The 20,993-nt window shown below is 40.2% G+C and overlaps 1 protein-coding gene across 3 annotated transcripts in view; it reads left to right on the top strand.

Annotated features, from left to right (window-relative positions):
* The window catches only part of FARS2 (phenylalanyl-tRNA synthetase 2, mitochondrial), a 581,172-nt gene that overhangs the window by 320,636 nt on the left and 239,543 nt on the right, over nt 1-20,993 (top strand). For all 3 annotated transcript variants that reach the window (XM_081086224.1, XM_081086225.1, XM_081086226.1), the window contains one exon: nt 11,986-12,146. In XM_081086224.1, the coding sequence (XP_080942350.1) occupies nt 11,986-12,146 (161 nt within the window). The remainder of the gene's footprint in view (nt 1-11,985; nt 12,147-20,993) is intronic.

The following is a 20,993-nucleotide window of genomic DNA, read 5'->3' on the forward strand; positions in this document are numbered from 1 at the left end:
AGGGATCAAGGACTGAGTCAGTGGTGGAAAGACGAAATCAGAATTTATGGAGCTGTGCTGGCCTTTCTCGCCCTGAGTCTGGGTGTGCCCTGTCGCAGTGGGATACTGCGGGGCTTTTATTCTTATGTGGCTGTCATCGTAAGTAATGGTCAAGTGAAGTGGAAGCTTTTGTTCAACACCACTGCTAAATATAAGCCCTATCGCCCAGCCAGTGTGGCTCAGTGGTTGAGTGCTGATCTATGAACCAGGAGGTCACAGCTCGATTCCAGGTCAGGGCACGTGCCTGGGTTGTGGGCTTAATCTCCAGTGGTACAAAATTACATTAGTAAGAATACCTCATTGCTACCCATCCCGAATATTCTGTTTAATTGAGATGTTTCTCTCCAGTCTGTAGACTTGAGTTTACTGGAACTCTCTAGTATTGGCATGGGGGAAAAATACTGCCTAAAACCCTGTCAGCTTGTGAGCACCTAGCAACAAATTACAGCTGAAGAGTGCCAAAGACCTGAAAATTAGACCTGCCTGGCTGACACTATCTGTAAGTGTCTTGTTATTTATGGCTCACTTTCTTCCATAAAGAATTTGAAGTGCCATATAAAAGTATGTACCAGAGGATAAAATAAATTGTTGAGATAATCAGGACAAAGAAATAAGGTTGAAATAAAACTGGGACAAGAGTCACACAGAGAAATGTACCCTGAAAACTGGTATAGTTGTAGAGGTGACCTGCATGGTTGGCTGTAAGCTTCCAAGGGCTCGAAGTAAAGAATGTATTATGGTCTATTATGTAACTCAGGATACCCTTAAAATGAAAAAACAATCCAGTTGTTCAAGAGAAATAAGCCTTTTGTGTTGCCAGATTCTTAGGCATATTTTTAGATCTGATTTCAGTGTATTTCATGAGCCTCATAGGGAAGACTGTGTCAGCTGATAAGCACCCTTGACAAGGAGCACCCTGCACAATGCTGGGGTGCAGTTCAGAAGAAGCAACTCTAGATAAGACCAAGCCAAAGAATTCAAAGGTGAAAATTGATAGAGCTCAGCAAATAGATGCCATACTCTTTATTTCAACCCTCCGTGGTAAGTAATTGTCACAAGCAGGTTTTTTGATAAGAATGATTGTGAGAATCAAAGGTTGTAAACAATGGTAGGAAGCTGGAGTCCAGCTGCTCCTGGTTCCTAGTGAAAGTCTAGTTCTTAATCTTTGCACAAGGTGGTTAGGATTTCATGTACTTGATGGAATGGCCCCTTCACTGGCTTAACATTGGATCCACTCAGGTTTAGTGGGTTTCCTATCTTCAGAAGAGGTCTGGGCCTGTCTCTCCTAACCGCCAGAGGGGCTGAGGCCTCCATGCATACAGTGGATTTTTGTATAGTGTGATTTTCCTAAACTCACATATTAGTAACCTTTGAAATATATTCCTTAGGAATTTTTATATAGACAGCCATACTACCTATATATATACTTTTACCTTTTCCTTTCCAATCTGTTAATCTATTTTTGGTTTTGCTTTATCTTTATTTCAAAGGCTTGGAATTCAGGTTAATAGAAATAGAAATAGGAATGGAAATAAATAGTGCGAGTAGACATCCTTGTCTTCAACCTGACTCTGAGGGCAAAGCAACAGTCTTTCAGCACTGAGTATAATATTAGCTGTTGGTTTTTATTGTGTCTTTTATTAGATTGGAGAAGTTCCCTGTGTTCCTCATTTGCTGAATTGTTATTATGAATGGACTAGGGGGCCGGTGCACGAAATTCGTGCACTGGGTTTGGGGCGGGGGGGAGTGTCCCTCAGCCCAGCCTGCCCCCTCTCACATACTGGGAGCCCTCAGGCGTTGACCCCCATCACCCTCCAATCGCAGGATCGTCCCCTCTGACAGAGGCGTCAGGCCTGGGCAGGGGACCCTCATTTCCCCCCATCACTGGTTCTGCCTCCAGCCCAGGCCTGATGCCTCTGGCCCAGGCATCAGGCCTGGGCAGGGGACCCCCAGACCCCTCCGATTGCTGGCTCTGCCCCTTGCCCAGGCCTGATGCCTCGGCCAGAGGCGTAGACCCCCATCACCCTCCGATCGCCTGATCGGCCCCTTGCCCAGGCCTGATGCCTCCGCCAGAGGTGTCAGGCTTGGACAGGGGACCCCCATTTCCCCCGATCACTGGCTCTGACCCCGCCCAGGCCTGAGGCCTCTGGCCCAGGAATCATGCCTGAGCAGGGGACCCCCATCTCCCTCTGATCGCTTGCTCCACCCCCCGCCCAAGCCTGATTCCTCTGACCCAGGCTTCAGGCCTGGGCAAGGGGACCATCATATCCCCCCAATCCCTGGCTCCGCCCCCCACCCAGGCCTGATGCCTCAGCCAGAGGAGTTGATCCTCATCAGGCTCCGATCACCAATCACCGGATCGGCCCCTTGACCAGGCCTGAGGCCTCCGGCAGAGGTGTCAGGCCTGGGCAGGGGACCCCCAGCTCCCCGCGGTTGCAGGCTCCACCCCTGCCCAGGCCTAACGCCTCTGGCCTAGGCATCCAGCCCGGGCAGCGGGGACCCGCAGTGGCAGTGGGGGGGCCGAGATCTCGCGGGCTCCGCCCCTGCCCCTGCAGGACGCCTCTGGATGAGGCGTCCGGCTTGGGCAGCAGGGAACCGCAGCTGCAGTGGCCCCGCGATCGTGGGCTCCGCTTTAGGCCCAGGCAAGGGACCCCTAGCTCCCGGGACTGCCAGCTTCGACCGTGCCTAGTTCCCATCGCCGGCTCCACCCCTACTTCCTGCTATCACTGGCCAGGGCGGCAGAGGTGCCTGATTCTATGATCATGGCTGGGGGGCAGGGCAAAGGCGGCGCCAGGGCCGCCTTTGCCCTGCCCCCCAGCTCTTAGCTCCCCCCTGGGTTTCCGATCAGTGTCAGTGGCAGGGGGCTTCTTCCTGCTTTCCCTTTCGCCTCCCTGCATTATGCCTACATATGCAAATTAACTGCCAATCTTAGTTGGCAGTTGCATATAGCCCTGATTAGCCAATGAAAAGGGTAGCCTCGTATGCCAATTGCTGTTTTTCTCTTTTATTAGTGTAGATGTTGAATTTTGTCACTTGCTTTTTCTGTATCTATTGAGATGATCATGTGTTTTCTTTTTTAACCTGCTTATGTAATCAATTATTGGTTGGGTTTTCATATGTGGACCTAAACTTGCATTCCTGGGATAAATCCAGTTATGATGTAGTGTCCTGTCATGTATTACTGGATTCAATTTGTTGATATTTTTTAAAGTTTGTTTGAGGGGGGTGGTTTTTGGCTTGTATGTTCATGACAGATATTGGTTTGAAGAGTTATCTTGTAATATCTTTATCTGGTTTTGATATAAGTGTGATGCTAGCCTCATAAAATTTTATTTTTTTTCTAGAAGGGTTTTGTAGAATTAGTACTATTTCTTTTTTGACATTGTAATAGAATTCACCAGTAAAGCCATCTGGGATTCAAGTTTTCTTTGTAGGAAGGTTTTTTAATTGCATATTAAATATATTTAATTGATATAGGATATCTGTTTCTTTGTAATAAGTTTGATAGTTTGTTTCAAATTTGTACATTTTATATAGGTCATTGATAGTTATTGATATAGTTGGCATAAGGTTTATTCATAATATTCCTTCTAATATTGTCCTTCTAATGTCTCTAGAATCTCTATCTTTATTCCTGACTTTGGTAATTTGTCCTTTCTGTTTTTTTGTTTGTTGTTTTTTATTTTCTTATTAGTCTGGCTAGAAGTTGATCCATTTAATTGATCTTTTCAAAAAACCTGTTTTTGTTTTTATCAGTTTTCTCTATTATTTTTCTGTTTTCTTAATGCTATTTCCCCCTTTGTTTTTCTTAGTTCGTAATTTTCTTTTATTTTTCTAGTTTTGTAAGATAGTATCTTTGAGACCTTTTTTAAAAATAGAAACATCTAATTATTAGATTCTAAAACTATAGGTTTCTTTTGAATCAGAGCTTTAGATACATTACACACATATGTGTTTTTTTATTCATTTCAATGTATTTTATAATTTTCTTTTGATTTCTTCTTTGATTTTAAAAGTATGTTGTTTAATTTCACTTTATTTAGGTGATTTTCTGGATGTTTTTATACTGTTAATTTCTGATTTATTTTCACTTGGACATAGGATAGTTCTTGTAAATTTTAATCCTGTAAAATATTTTGAGATTTGTTTTGTGTCCCAAGAATATGGTCTATGTTTGCAAATGGCTCATCTGCATGTGAGAAGAATTCTGCTGTGGAGCAGTGCCATGTGCATATTTATATGTGACAAAATTACCAGCCTGTGATGGGTCGGGATTTTTAAAGTTATTCACTAAATACCCGTGCTTCCCAATCTATCTGTAACTTATAGCTGAATACTGTTTCCATTTATCTTAGTTGTGTGGCTTTTTCTCATAATCTCAGAAGTCACACTTTCCCCCTGAGATTCAAGGGGAAGGGTATTAAAGAATTTGAAGGTGTGTTTTTTAAATCCCCACAGATGATGATACTGATTTTCCAGGCTTAGAAATGTATTAGCTTTTACAGAAAGAAAGAAATTAATTCAGGCTGTAAGGAAGACAGGCAAATCCATTTTTTGTAATCATATGATTTTTCTGAAAGTTTGGTACCAGTGTGACAAAAGAGGAATAATTTGTACTTCTTATTACCTCTTAAAAATAAACAAAAACATATGGTATTTTATCTAGCCATCAACATTTCTATTATTTGAAGTAATTCTTGTCACTCTTCATTTAAAAAGGCATATAGTGTAAAGTCTCCCTATTATCCTTCATTGCCCAGTTCTCTCACACCCAACTCTAAATTTAAAACAAAAAACAAACACAGACAGCTGCTGCTTTTAGTTTTTTCTTTGTTTTGTGTTGTTTCTAAATCCTTACCCGAGGATATGTTTCCATTGATTTTAGAGAAAGAGAAAGAGAGAGAGAGAGAGAGAGAGAGAGAGAGAGAAATCCACGTGAGAGAAAAACATTGATCAGTTGCCTCCCATCCCAGGATTGAACCCACAACCTTTTGGTGTAGGTGTGATGGATACTCCAGCCAACTGAGCCACCCAGCCAGGGCTGCTGCTTTAAGTTTTTGAAACCTATCACAGACTATCTACACTAATAAAAGACAAACACGCAAATTGACCGTACCTTCGCTACGCCTTAAGCCACACTCACCAGCCAATCAGAGCGACTATATGCAAATTAACCCAACCAAGATGATGGCCGGCAGCCACATAGCTGGAGCAAGCAAGAGGCTTGGTTGCCCCAATGATGGAGGAAGCCAAGCTTCCCAGCTGCCATAGCCAGCTCTGAGCTCCACTCAAAGCAACAAAGTTTAGATTATAGAAGGTAAATAAACCCCAAGATACCTGTGTTAAGCCGGCCGTGGCCACGGAGCTGGAGCGAGCAGGAGGCTTCTCTCCTGCCTGCCATGGGCAGCTCTGAGCTCCACTCAAAGCAACGAAGTTTCAAATATAGAAGGTAAATAAATCCCAGAATAAAAAAAAAAATAAGAAAAAATGGAGAGGCTGGGAGCTTCTGTCGCTGGGAGGCTTGGCCAGCCTGAAAACAGCCCTCAGCTCCTCACCCAGACTGGCCAGGAACCCCAGTGGGGACTCCCCACCCTAAAGGGGGTGTGGCCAGGCTGAAAACAGCCATCAGCCCCTCACCCAGGCTGGCCAATCCTCCATTGGGTTAGGGTCCCCACTGTGGGGGGGCTTGACCAGCCTGAAAACAGCCATCAGCCCTTCACCCAGGCTGGCCAGGCACCCCAGCAGGGACCCCCCACCCTGAAGGGGATGTGACCAGCCTGAAAATGGCCCTCAACCCCTCACCCAGGCCGGCCAGGCACCCCAGCAGGGACACCCACCCTGAAGGGGGTGTGACCAGCCTGCAAACACCAATCAGCCCCTCTCCCAGGCTGGCCAGGCACCCCAGCGGGATCCCCACCCTGATCCGGGACACCCTTCAGGGCAAACCAGCCAACCCCCACCCATGCACCAGGCCTCTATCCTATATAATACAAGGGTAATATGCAAACTGACCCTGACAGCAGAACCACTGGGAATGACAGTGGGGCCTTGACTTACGAGTTTAATTCATTCTGTGACTGAGCTCGTAACTCAAATTACTCATATGTCAAATCATTAAAGTGAACAAGTGAGACACATGATGCTGGGCTGATGTTGTAGCGTTCACTGTGACGTTCACTGCACCAACTAGCGGTGGAGTATCTGAAGCTGGCTCGTAATCTGAATTTTAGCCCTCAACTCAAAGCAGAAAATCGGCCGAGAGACCGCTCATATATCGAAAAACTCGTTAGTCGGGACACTCGTAAGTCAAGGCCCCACTGTACTCGTTAAGTTATAGATATTGGGCTCTAAATGATTAGTTTTACCTAAAAATTCTGTAAGAGCTAAAAAATTTTATAATTGAGAGAAATGCCTCTCACAAAGCAATGTTAACATTGCCACCTATCTTTATTATTCTTTTTTTTTGAAAAGACTTAGCAATTATAATAAGAAATGCTTTAAAGTTGTTTTAGAATTATTATAACCCTTGAACATCACATTTTGTTTTTACTTTTTTACATTGCAATTCTCATTTGTACCTATATTAAATATTAGTATCAAAGTACATATTAATTTTCTCATAATTTTGACTAATTTCTTACTTAATAAATTTAATAAACATTTATTCATAGAACTGATTTTTAAAATGACTACTTTAAATGTACTATGATTTTTAAGACATTCCCTAATTTGGGGCACCTAGGTTGTTTTTATATATTTGCCCTTACAAATAACACTGCTCTGAGAATCTTCCTTCATTTGTCTTTTTCTTTCGTTGAATTATTTCCTTAGGATAAATTCCCGAGTAAAATAGTAAGAATAAAGAATATGAGCATTTTCATAGATCTTTATATGTATTGCCATGTTATTTTCCAAATGTCAAGGGTATTAGAACCACACAATGAATGACATGGGCGATCCAGGACTGGCCAATGTCATTTAAAGAAAATATTATTATTTTTTTTATTTTATTATTTTTTTTTATTGCTTAAAGTATTACAAAGGGTATTACATATGTGTCCATTTTATCACCCCGCCCTAGACAGTCCCCTAGCCTCCCCTATCCCCCAGTGTCTTATGTCCATTGGTTATGCTTATATGCTTGCATACAAGTCCTTTAGTTGATCTCTTACCCCACTACCTCCTGCCCCCCAACCCTCCCTGGCCTTCCCGCTGTAGTTTGACAATCTGTTTGAGGCAGCTCTGCCTCTGTATCTATTATTGTTCAAAAGTTTATAATGGTCTTTATTATCCATGAATGAGTGAGATCATGTGGTATTTTTCCTTCATTGACTGGCTTATTTCACTTAGCATAATGCTCTCCAGTTCCACCCATGACGTTGCAAATGGCAAGAGTTCCTTCCTTTTTAGAGCAGCATAGTATTCCATCGTGTAGATGTACCACAGTTTTCTAATCCATTCATCTACTGATGGGCACTTAGGCTGTTTCCAGATCTTAGCTATGGTGAATTGTGCTGCTATGAACATAGGGGTGCATATATCCTTTCTGATTGGTGTTTCTGGTTTCTTGGGATATATTCCTAGAAGTGGGATCACAGGGTCAAATGGGAGTTCCATTTTCAGTTTTTTAAGGAAACTCCATACTGTCTTCCAGAGTGGCTGCACCAGTCTGCATTCCCACCAGCAGTGCACAAGTGTTCCTTTTTCTCCACATCCTCTCCAGCACTTGTCATTTGTTGATTTGTTGATGATAGCCAGTCTGACAGGTGTGAGATGGTACCTCATTGTTGTTTTGATTTTCATCTCTCGGATGATTAGTGACTTGGGGCATGTTTTCATATGTCTCTTGGCTTTCTGAATGTCCTCTTTTGAAAGGTGTCTATTTAGGTCCTTTGCCCATTTTTTGATTGGATTGTTTATCTTCCTTTTGTTAAGTTGTATGAGTTCCCTATAAATTTTGGAGATTAGGCCCTTATCAGATATGACATTGGCAAATATGTTTTCCCACACAGTGGGTTTTCTCATTGTTTTGTTGATGGTTTCTTTTGCTGTGCAGAAGCTTTTTATTTTGATGTAGTCCCATTTGTTCATTTTCTCTTTAGTTTCAAGTGCCCTAGGAGCTGTATCAGTGAAGAAATTGCTTCAGCATATGTCTGAGATTTTGTTGCCTTTGGATTCTTCTAGAATTTTTATGGTTTCCTGTCGTACATTTAAGTCCTTTATCCATTTTGAGTTTATTTTTGTGTATGGTGTAAGTTGGTGGTCTAGTTTCATTTTCTTGCATATATCTTTCCGGGGTCCAACCCCAGCGGGTCCAGGGGTCCCCAAAGGTGTAGACGGAGTCAGCGAAGAAGGAATGACACGGAGACAGCGTTCAGTTGATCAGCAGCCTAGCCAGGATCTCCAGCCAAGTTCTGGTCTTGATCTCCAGAGAGGTTCTGCTGTTTATTGTCTTGTTACATCCGTATTTATACCAGTTGATTTTAATCCTGTCAATTTCTATTACAAAGGTTAGGGCGTTTCTTATCTCCATTCCAGGGAGTAAAGATTATGTAGCTTAAGCATGATTGTTTGTAGTTAAAGTGATTAACTACCCGCCTGGCACTTAGTTAAGGAGTTTCATCCCCTCCCTGACTTCAGGGAAAAATTCCTACCTGGGGAAACAACCTTTCTAGGAGAGGCATCTCCTCCCTGACTTCAGGGAAAAATTCCTACCTGGGGAAACAACCTTTCTCGGAGAGGTGACCTTGATTAAAACACACAGCGCTAAGGGGAGCAAACATATTAAGAACAGTATGCTATATACGCCAGGTCCCTTGAAACATATGCTGTGCAGATGTTTCTTTCCTGTAGCGACTATGTCAAGCAGCAAGAATGGACCGGCTTCCGGCAATATCTGTCCAATTTTCCCAACACCATTTATTGAAGAGACTATCTTGGCTCCATTGTATGTTCTTGCCTCCTTTGTCAAATATTAATTGAGCATATTGGTTCGGGCCGATTTCTGGGCTCTCTATTCTATTCCATTGATCTATATGCCTATTCTTGTGCCAGTACCAGGCAGTTTTGAGAACAGTGGCTTTGTAATACAACTTGATATCTGGTATTGAGATCCCACCTACTTTGGTCTTTTTCAGGATTGCTGCAGCTATTCGGGGTCTTTTTTTATTCCAGATGAATTTTTGGAGAGTTCGTTCTAGATCTGTGAAGTATGCCGTTGGTATTTTAATGGGAAGTGCGTTGAATTTATAGATTGCTTTGGGTAGTATGGACATTTTAATGATGTTGATTCTACCAATCCATGAACACGGTATGTTCTTCCATCTGTTTGAAAATATTCTTTTAGTAGATAAAAACCAGTATATCACGATTATGTTAATTTTCATGTCTTTATTTAGTCAACAGCTTTCTTTTTTTAAGGTTTTCATGCATCAATATAAATTACTCTGATGTGTTTTGCCTCGCTCTTCAACTGCTCTCCTAGGCAGCTGAAGTCGGCCAGGAGTAGTGCACACATTCCTGTGACCCTATTGTTCTTGTGGTTAAATGGGGGGTAGGGGGAGGGTGGGAGGGGAATAAGGGAAGGCGGAGCTGGTTGGGGGGAAGTCAATGGGGGGAAAAAAAGGAGACATATGTCCTACTATTTGTAATACTTTAAACAATAAAAAAAAATAAAAATAAGTACCTTCCCCTCCTCCTCACTTCTATGTTCATTCCTACTCAGGAACACAGGGGCACTCTGCAAATTAGCCAACCACTTGCTCTTCTTTCACACAACTTCCCTCCTACTACTGAGCCAGTCTCTCTTTCTGTATCTTTCTTTTGTGAGCTCATTTAATACTTTTATTCATTTATCTTCTAAACCAGGGGTCCTCAAACTTTTTAAACAGGGGGCCAGTTCACTGTCCCTCAGACCGTTGGAGGGCTGGACTATAGTTTTAAAAAAAACTATGAACAAATTCCTATGCACACTGCACATATCTTATTTTGAAGTAAAAAAAACAAAATGGGAACAAATACAATATTTGTATTTGCATGTGGCCCGCGGGCCATAGTTTGAGGACCCCTGTTCTTAATAGATATTCAATGAGGCTCACACTTCTCTATGACTTCTGTTGTCATACGTCTGTCCTTGTTATTTTATTTATAAACTAGGGGCCCGATGCATGAAATTCATGCAAGGGGCTTGGCCCTCGCAGCCCTGGCTCATCCAGAAGGTCATCTGGATGGTCGTTCTGCTGTTCAGTCTAATTAGCATATTATTAGCTCTTTATTATATAAGATGATTAGTTTATAAGGTGGTGGCACCTGGCCAGAAGTTGATCCTCTCCATAGGGTTTTATCTGCCCCAACCTTGCACTCTCTGTGTTTCCAGAGTCAATTCCTAACCCTTCCTCTGCTGCACCTTCACCTTCACTAGCCACGAGGTTCCTTCAGTCTGGAATTTCTTTTCTCTTTCTCCACATTTTGGATCTGTATTAGTTTTTTATGCTGGGTAAAAAAAAAAAAAAAAATCAGTCTTATACTTAGTGGTTTAAAAGGTTTAAAACAGCACACATTTGTTATGCCACAATTTCCTTGCATCAGGAGTCCAGGTACAGATCGATTGGGTCCCATGCTCAGTGTCTCAACAGGTTGAAATAAAGGTGTCAGCAGGGGCCCTAACCAGTTTGACTCAGTGGATAGAGCGTCGACCTGTGACTGAAGGGTCCCAGGTTTGATTCCAGTCAAGGGCACGTACCTGGGTTGTGGGCACATCCCTAGCAGGGAGTGTGCAGGAGGCAGCTGATCGATGTTTCTCGCTCATCGATGTTTCTAACTCTCTATCCCTCTCCCTTCCTCTCTGTAAAAAATCAATAAAATATATTTTTTTAAAAAAAGGTGTCAACAGGGCTGTGTTTTCGTCTGGAGCGCAGGGTCCTCTTCTGAGCTCATTCAGGCTGTTGGGAGAATTAATTTCCTGTGACAATGGGAGTGAGGTTCCCATATCCTTGCTCAATTCCTTGGGGCCTCCCTCAGGTCCTGCCACATGGCCCTCTCACTTCATGGCAGCTCCTCGTCAGCAGGAGAATCTCTCTCGTTTGCCAAGGTGGACTCCCATAGAAAGTAACCGCAGCATAGGAGTGAAATCCCATTCCATTCACGGGTCTCACCCCCACTCCGAGGGAGAGGTTTACACAGGGCAGGGATCTTGAGGCCACCGCCACCTACCTAGGATCCTGCTCATCCTTTATTGTGCTGTTGAAATTATGTTCCTTTCGTGGACCCTTGTCATAGCCTCTCCAGCACTACAAATTGCTCTCACTTTCTGCCTACAGCAGTGCCTGTTTCCAGTCTCCTGTCTTACTCTGCCTTAGCGCTCATGGCCTTGTCATATCTGAACAGCACACTTCACCTTTGGAGTGAGTAGTCCTAGACGTGTGTTTCACCTTGGCTTGCTCGCTCTCAGAGTATTGTGGAGGTGGCTCCTCTGAGTAAGAGTTGTATTTTGCTGTTATTGACAGTTCTTGAAGGTCTGGCACACATTTTCTGAATGTTAACGGTCCACTGTGGCATGTTTTGAAACATTTGCCTGTCTAGTAAGCCACTTAGGGACTTTGTAACCTGAGCACAGTTATGTTTGAATCAGGGCAAACAAGGATTACAGAAAAGTCATGTGTCAGAGACAGGAACCAGGGCTTAAAAGAGCCTAGAATCTAGTCAGAAATGAGTCAATATTAGAGACACTATGAGTCCAAAATGCCTCAGTGAGAGCAGTAAGGAATGTGGGGAGCAGGGGCAATCTAAGGTTGGGCATTGCCTTGGATGTCCCCGCAGCTCCTCCCCAGTGCCTTGCTACTAGTAGGCACTCAACAGTGTTATTGGTTAGTTACCAGGAGGTAGTATGTGCCTGTGAAGGCTTTATGATTTTTAAGTCAATTGTTTTATTTTGTTTCCTAATCATAGCTGGTGCTCAAGATAAAATTGGCTGGGCCTTTGGCCTAGGATTAGAAAGACTGGCCATGATCCTCTATGACATCCCTGACATCCGCCTCTTCTGGAGTGAGGATGAGCGCTTCCTGAAGCAGTTCCGTGTGTCTGATATCAACCAGAAGGTGAAATTTCAGGTAAAATAACTTGCAAGGATCAACTAAATTAAAAAAAAAATGTTTGAAAGAATGGTGGGGGTCATGCATTTGAAAATTGAATTATTGAATTTAAAAATAATGTGAATTTGAAAATAGGTTTTTTATAGAAGTCCATAAACACCCCACAGGAGTTCATAAACCTTCAGAAACTGTATGTGGAAAAAGACTTATCAAGCTTTTTAGTCTAAGCAGAGAACCAGTTTTGGGCTTTCTTGATCATTTTATTATCGATCTTTATATCTGATGATACTTTAAAGCTTAGTTTTTCTGATCCTATATAGACACATTAGTTTCTTATGATTAGTTTGTAATGCATACCTTCTTCATCATTTTACTGTCACTCTGTGTCTTTATATTAAAAGAGTGTCTTTTATAAGCACCATAGAGTTGGGTCTTTTTTGAAATTCAGATTTAATTTGAGTGTTGAATACATCTTACATTTAATATAATTACATAGGATATTCTTGGACTTAATTCTGTTAACCTTTTATTCCCCACCCCCCACCCCATTTCGCTCTTGTATTCTTTATTTGGAAATTATGGTTTTTGTGGGGGATTTTTGTTTATTTTTATATCTCATTTTAGTACCCTTATTGCTATTTAGTTTCACCATTTTGTATTATTTTAAGCAGTTATTCTAGATTACAATATGCATAATTAATTCATCTCACTTTACCATGAGTAACTATTATACAACGTCATGAAACAGTTAATAACTTTACAATAGTGTAATTTCTTTTACGCCTCCTGTTTTTTTGTATTATTGTCATATTTTATTTCTCCATATATTATAATCTCACAATATATTGCTCTATTTTCTTCATATAGTCAGTTATCTTTTAAAGAAGTTTAAAACTATATTGTTTATATTTCCCTCGATATTTACCGCACACTGATTATTCCTTCTGCTGATCTTGATTTTTCTTTGTGATTATTCCCCTTAAGTCTGAAGAACTTCTTTTAATATTTCTTGTAGTACAACATGAATTTTTTCAGCTTTAGTTCGTCTGGAAACACCTTTGTTTAACGTTTATTTATTTTATTCTATTAATTTATTATTATTTTATATTTTTATTTATTTCAGAGAGGAAGGGAGCGGGAGAGGGAGAGGGAGATAGAAACATCAGTGATGAGAGATAATCATCGACCGGCTGCCTCCTGTACACTGCATGCTGGGGATAGAGCCCGCAACCTGGCTATGTGCCCTGACCAGGAATTAAACCAGTGACCAAGATCTTGTGCATGAGTTGATGCTCAAGCACTGAGCCACACCCACCGGGCTCACCTTTATTTTTTAGGAATATTTTCCTTGGATATAGGTTGTCACTTTTTATGTTATTTTTTTTTTTCCTTTCAGCTCTTTAGAGATGTCATTTCACTGCCCGTATCCTTTTAGTTTGGTTTTCAGCAGTTTGACTTATGTGTGATTTTCTATCTGTTATCCTCCTGAGGTTTCACTGTGTTGGATTGTCTTTCAACCTCCTTGAAAATTCTCCTCTACTCTCTCTTCTAATAATTATACTCCTTCTTTCTTTTCCTTTTCAGACTGTAAGTTCATGTTTGTCAGACCATTTGGAATTATGCCATAGAACTCATGCTCGGGGTTTGTTTTTATTGATTTTTTTTCACTCTGTGCTTTATTTTGGATAGTTGTAAGTCTTCTCTCTGTGTTTACTAATTTTTTTCTATTGTGTCCAGTTAACCATTAGGCTCCACCAAGTAGTTAATAATTTCAGATATTTTACTTATTCGTCTACAATTTCTACTTGCTTTCCTTTAAGAATTTTGATTACTCTGATGAAATTCTCCATCTTCTCACCCCTTTTGTACATTTTCCTTAAATTCTTTAGCATTTTCATAATACTTATATTAAAGTCCTTGTCTATTAATTCCAACCATTTAGTTATCTATTATTCACCTTGTATTCTTTTATTTTTTCTTCTTACGCGTCACATTTTTTCTGCTTTTTCACTGGTTTTACTTTTGAAATTGTGTTTAAAAGAATACATAAGCCTTACACTTTCTCCTGCAAGGCGACTAAAGGGATTAGGCCAGATTTCTTATTTCTAATCAGGAACTAGATTTCCCATCTGATTTGCTCTGGATGGTGAGAGTTGGCCCTGCAGAAGTTTGTGATCCCTGCATGTAAAATGATAAGATCTCTCTCTGCTTTCCACCCAGTTGCTAACTTCTTCCACACCAGTCAGTGCTTGCTGAGCAAAGAATATTATGAAGGTGAATTGGCTGGCAGTGAAGACTAACTGTCTCCCCATTTTCCAATCTGCCACACCAGCCAAGGACTGGCTGCTAAAAGTTTGGCTAATTTCTCCTCTCGAGTGAAGTTTCTTTACCAAGAGCAGGCTAGCTCTTCTGACTACTCAGGCCCACATCGTGACAGCAGCCACCAATGTCTGTTCACCCTCAGAGGGCTCATCTCTCTGGTATTTCATTCATTTAGGCTTGTAGCCAGATCTCTTTAATATCTTTTATGGCAGATAATATTTTTAAAGTTATTGATTTTTCCTTGTTACAGTGGGACTGAATTTTTTTTTGCAAACTTTTGCATCCTAACCAAAAGTTAATCATTGATTTGATTCTTTGGTTTTATTTTTAATGGCCTTTTACAAATTCTGATTCCTCCCACACCCTCTTCTTTGGCAACCATCAGATTCTTCTCCATATCTATGTGTCTGTTTCTATTTTCTTTTGTTTATTCGTTTGGCCTTTAAAAAATTCTATTTTTTTTTAAGTAATCTATTTATAATCTAGAAACAGGACCTTCTACATAAATTTGGAATAAAGACCCATCTAAATCATTAAAAGTAAAATCTGGCTAAGGAGCTAAGTTTCTCTCATTTAATTTTTAATTTATTAAGTCATTTATTTAATCATCAAACACTGATGGGACATCAATCAACATTATACAGACCAGTGTGCTCTGTAGTGTGGTGGGCAAGCACAGATTAGTAACAGTTGCTACCACAGTTAGTGGCTTAAGTCCAATTTTTATTGTGTTCACAACTGTCTTCCCTTAGGAGACACAGAGATATCCAGGAATAGATATGGGTCTCTTGTATTAAGTGTCATTTAAAAAAATCTTTTCTGCCTTCAGAGTTGAAATCAGTGTATGCATAACTGTACTATTATGTAATTTACATTGTTGCCTTTGTATAATAAACTTAAAAATTTCTGATGGGGCAGTTAGGATTTGATTGCTGAAATCATATATGTCTGTAAAATACTTTTTAATTTGTAGATCACAGAGAACTAGTTCCTAATTATTTACTTATAATTGGTATCTATTAATTATATTCTTGGTTAGTTTCCTATTACTAATGTAACGAATTACCACAAATTAGCAGATTAGAACAACATTTCCATTATTTTACCATTGTGGAGTTCAGAAATTCAAAATCTGAGTGGCTAAAATTAAGGTGTCAGCCGGACTGGGTCCTTTGGGAAGCTCTAGGGGAGAATATACCCCTTGCCTTTGCCAGCTTCTAGGGCTGTCCTTGTTTCTCACTCATGACTCTGTATTGCCTGTTCTCTTCTCTTTCCCTCTGTGTCACATCTCCTTCTCTCTGAACTTTTATCTCCCTCTTACAAGGACCCTTGGATGGAGCCCACCAAAATTATTCAAGATTAATCTCCACATTTCAAGATCCATTCTTATTTACATTTGTGAACTTCTTTTTGAATGTCAGGTTACATATTCATAGGTTCCAGGGATTAGGACATGGATGCCTTTTGGAGGCCTTTATTTAGCCTATCACATATCCTTTTGTATATTTCATTTTCATCATGGAAACTTGCTTGCCTTCAGGTATCATAGAGCAGATTTGGTGTTAGGTATAAGTGATACAGATGGTGTTAAGGTGTTGGCAGTTTGTAACTATTACTGTAGAGTGGTCATGCTTATAGATATGAGGAGAATAGGAGACTCATTTTGTCACTGTTGGCTTGTCTTAAGAAAAGTACTTAACATGGTTATAATACAAGACTTCCCCAGAGGGGAGAAGAGGAAACGTGGAGGAAAGGTCTGCAGCAGCCATGCCTTTTTTGCCCAGAAAACTCGGGGAGCCATTTGGAAACCATATTGTGCAGGGCTGGCAGGAGGCAGAAATGTCTCTTCTCTCATCTCCCTCAGTCCCTCTTAGCTTATGCTTTAGGCTCTCTTGGCTTCTGTGGTACCTTCCTCTGCATAATCTCCACTGTCCTGTAAATCCAGCCAGCTGTGGTGGCGCTCTCTAGGTGCTGGCAATAGTCTGATTCATTACCCGGGCTCATCTCTGCTGTTCTTTCCCGAGTACTTGAAAACTATTTTTTAAGTCTAATAAGTAGGAAACTCAAGTTATAGTGTGGTTTTAACTCTTGGTTTTTTATTTCACATGTTTTGAGTTTAAATGCTTGCTTTTTGTGGCTCTCTCTACCCAACCTGGATCAAGGCTTGAAATAAGTAGATGAGCAAGCTGGTGCTTTATCATGCTAGTGTTATCTTGTTTTGGGCAAGAGATTTCTATCTCCCTTGCAGGTCCCCCTTCCGGGTTCATTCTGGGCCCTTGTGTGTATGTCTGCCACCTCCCTAAAGTAAAACTCACTGTTGCAGTGCATTGAATGAACATTCAGTACTCTAACTTTTGTTCATTCTTTAAATGTTCTTTAAACAATACTGAATTATGGATTCAATATTTAGTGCTATACAGAGTAATACTTGTTATTGAAAATTATTTATTAATCAACATTGTAAATTTTATTCACATATTTTGCTTAAATCTTATTAATTCCATGTGTGTCCATAGTTGTTCAAAAAGTCAGTCCCCATTTGAGGAAGTAATTCAACAGTGTTGGTTGTTATCTTTCTTTCAAGTGAAGGACTTTTATTGGCTCTCTTTTGTGGGCAGAGACTATATTTATTCCTAATCCTGGATAATATCTCAAATGCTTTTCACTGCAACAGAAGTAGGTAAGAATAGGTGGGCAGTGACATGCACACCTATCATATTAAACCTTATTCAAGATCATAATAATCATAGTTAGTGATTAACACTCAGTTAAACCTTGCTCTTTGTTCGGCATTATTCTAAAGGCTTTATATGTCTTAACTTAGTCTTCTTAATAACCCTCTGAGTTTAGGTTCTGTTATTCTGCCCATTTCACAGATGAGGAAATGGTAGCTGAGTGGTCACTGTGTATTAGCACAATGTATTGTTCATTCAGGGCTTCAAAGAGCCATTGCCTCAAGTTTTATCCTGAGTATAAAATTTATAGGTCAGTTATTCAGAGCCAAATGATTTACATTTTTCTAACAAATTCAAAGATCAGCATATAATTTGTTGAAAATATGTCATTCGGTTTAAATTATCTAATTTATGAACTTTCTGGCCACAAGCTACCTATATTAATGCTTGTCAAATTTAATGTACCCATGAATCACACAAAGATCTTGTTACAATTCAGATTCTGACTCAGTATGCTCAATAGGGGCCTGAGATTTTGTGTTTCTAGCAAACTCCCAGGTGATCCTGATGTCGGTCCATGGTCCACAGTGCAAATCTACATAATGACAGACAGAATCATGTGTCAAAGCTCAGCTACCTCATCTGTAAAATGAGATAATAAGGTGACATAGTCTGATCAGGTGATTAACTACACTTTCTCTTTTGTACAATAAATTTCAGCTTATCATAAATATCACTATAATTTGATCTCTACTTTATGATACTAATCTCAAAAGTCCTTTCTTCTTGTCCTAGATTTAATTACTATGAATTTCAGAGTTGCAGTACTGTTATCCTTTTGGTTTTATGAACTGCCTAATCTCTTCCTTCTTCCTTTCTTTCATAATTTCTTTGTTTTTTGTTCACTCATTCATTCATTCTTTGCTGCTTATCAATGTGAGGGAACTGTTGAGAGTCATACAGTTCAAATGCATTTAAAAGTTATGCTTAAGTCACAGATGTGTTTATGTACTTTAAGTAATTTGCAAAGAGGAAGTGTTAATATTTAAATTGTAACTAAATAGAACTAGAAATGGTGAAAGATGAGACAGAAAGCACAAAGAATTTGGTAGGCATCAGCAGGGCAGTAACTATGAAAGGGTCTTATATGAACCCAGTCATCTCTGAGGTCAATCATGGACAGATTCCCCTGCGGAAACTGTGTCAGAGTTTATCCTTGCTCTTCCTGTAGCACCCCGAAGCAGCAGGGAGTGCTGTGTTATATGAGGACTGAGGGTTTTGAAGACCAAGGTTGTCCATTTTCTTTATTTATGTCTTCTGGCAATCGGAGTTCAGTGCACCATACATCTGTGCATTAATTTGTTTATAATAATTGCCATTTGTTGAGTGCTATGTCCAAGTCACTGAACTAAATGTGTTGCCTATATTATAGCTTCCATTCAACACAACCCATTGGGGCAGGTACTATAAACCCATTTTATAGATGATGAAATTGACACTTGGAACTACTCCAGAGAGCTCCTAATATTGACTAGTAAATTCTGTTGTTGCCTAGACAGATGCACTGCTCTGGAGTCAGTAACATGAAATTGACAGATCCTGACTTCAAGTTGTTTCCTTCTGATGTAGATTTATCAGGACATAATTGAAAAATAACTAGAGGCCCGGTGCAGAAATTCTTCCCCTTCTGCTCCTCTGCCTTGGCCCCTGCCACCACAACTTCGTCCGGAAGGTCATTCAGAAGGTCGCCTGGTCTAATTAGTATATTATGCTTTTATTATGATAGATATGAGGTACACTGATAAAGCTATACATGGGTGAATGTAGAATTTTGCTGATACTGACCAATGCATGTGGAGGTCAACATTTTCACTTTTTTAAAAATCTTTTTTACTTTTTAATTCTTTAAGCCTTTCCCTGTTTCTCCAGAATTGAATTAGGACTTGTGCCTGTGATTACTTGCTAATCTCCATGGCTTGGAATAGCTCCTAGATCCAGTTTTGCTTTCGTTATCATAAACGTTGTCTGATAGAGACTTAATGCAGGATTATGCAGTGTTTCCTCATTCTATTCCTAAATAAACCCAACTGTGAGAATCTCATCAGCTTCATTGTGTTGCAATAAAATTAATGGATCTCACATTTTTTGCACTATTTCCATGTGCGTTTTTCCCCATCTCACACAAAAAAGCACATAAGTAGTTTTCTTTTATTGGAAAGGGTTCATCTCAGACAAAAACTAACAGAAAGAGGTAGAGGAAGAAGTGTGGAAGATGACAATCATAAACCTTTTATATGTGCTCTGTAATCTTTGTTGACTGCCAAATGAGGAGGGATGCAATGAGCAAGATAATGGGCAAGTTTGTATTGGGAATCATTATAGTGCTTATATGTAAAGCATTCATAACAGAGCCTATTGCACAGTAAACATTTCATCCATGTTAACTATTATTTATATTTTCACCACCACCACTGCTGTAACTATCACCATAACTACTACAAAGCAGACACTGTTCCAAGCACAGGAGACACAGTCTTTGTGTTCCCTGGTCCTTCGTGCTCGCAGTTTCCTTCTTCAGCTTGCTTTGCTAACATTGGTGTTATATAACCCCGGCCTTCGATGCTAGGTCATTTCATTGACCCATAGCCTATTTAGACTCCTATGGATTGTGGCTCCTTGTGTGTATTGGAGCCTCTCATTGGAGGCCTGCATTTATGACTGCCTTGTATTTTTGTGAAAGCAGGAGTTCTGTGATACATTTTCATTTTTAGAGAAGTGCTACCACACATTTCTTCCTTATTTAAAGCACTTTAAAAAAAAAAAGAAGTTCCTCAGCATCTACTTCCATAGCTTTCTTGTAGTGTAGACAGAAGGATATGTGTGATGTAACCTTTATATGTACACACATTCAGTACCCATAATACATTGTCTTGGGTGTTAACCTTATGGAAATGCACAAGAATTTTCTATTTATAGACAGCACATTAAACCTTAAACCTTGCCAACATCTATAAAATTTGACAAATTATGTGTAATATTTCTTAGAAATCATCTGAGTAGAAGAGGTTTTGGTATTTTTATCTCTGGAATCAGAGAGATAGATTAATACTGCAGAATCATCTAAACCAGATACTGATAGTTGATGGATCATAAAGTTAAAAGTTACAGTTTTAGTAATCATTTCATAATGTATATGTATATCAAACCATTATGTTGTACACCATAAATAGATACAGTTTTGATTTTTCAATTATACCTTCATAAAACTGAGGAGAAAAAGTTATAGTTTTAAAAGGGAATCATCAGACCGGCCAGTGTTGTTCAATGGTTGGGGGTCAACCTATGAACCAGGAGGTTTCAGTTCCATTCCTGGTCAGGGCACATGCCCAGGTTGCGGGCTCAATTCCCAGTGTGGGGTGTGCAGGAGGCAGCCGATCAATGATTCTCTCTCATCATTGATGTGCCTATCTCTCCCTTCCTTTCTTAAATCAATAAAAAAACATTTAAAAGGAAATCACCAGAATAAAGATGAGAAACAAACTGAGCTCTGAAGGACTTGCCATAGGAAGAAAGAACATGTTGATTAAACAACAGTGAATAGGAAACGGGCTTTTTCCAGGTGTGACTATGGAAAGTAATTCTTACAAAATTCAAGAGAGGTGCTCTTGCTTCAACCAAGAAAGACCAAACTCAGAATGGCTTAAATAAGAACAAAATGTCAGGAAGCCCTCAGGAATGCCAGGGCTCTAAAATCCTGAGCATTTTCCCCTCAGGCTTGAAAGGTGGCAGCAGGAACAGCAAGCTAGACCATACAATAAGGTCTAAAGCAGAAAAGTGCCCATTTCCCTTTTTCAGTGTAGGGAAAGTT

This window comes from Myotis nattereri, assembly GCF_964212035.1.
Source record: "Myotis nattereri genome assembly, chromosome: 3".
Lineage (NCBI taxonomy): Eukaryota > Metazoa > Chordata > Mammalia > Chiroptera > Vespertilionidae > Myotis > Myotis nattereri.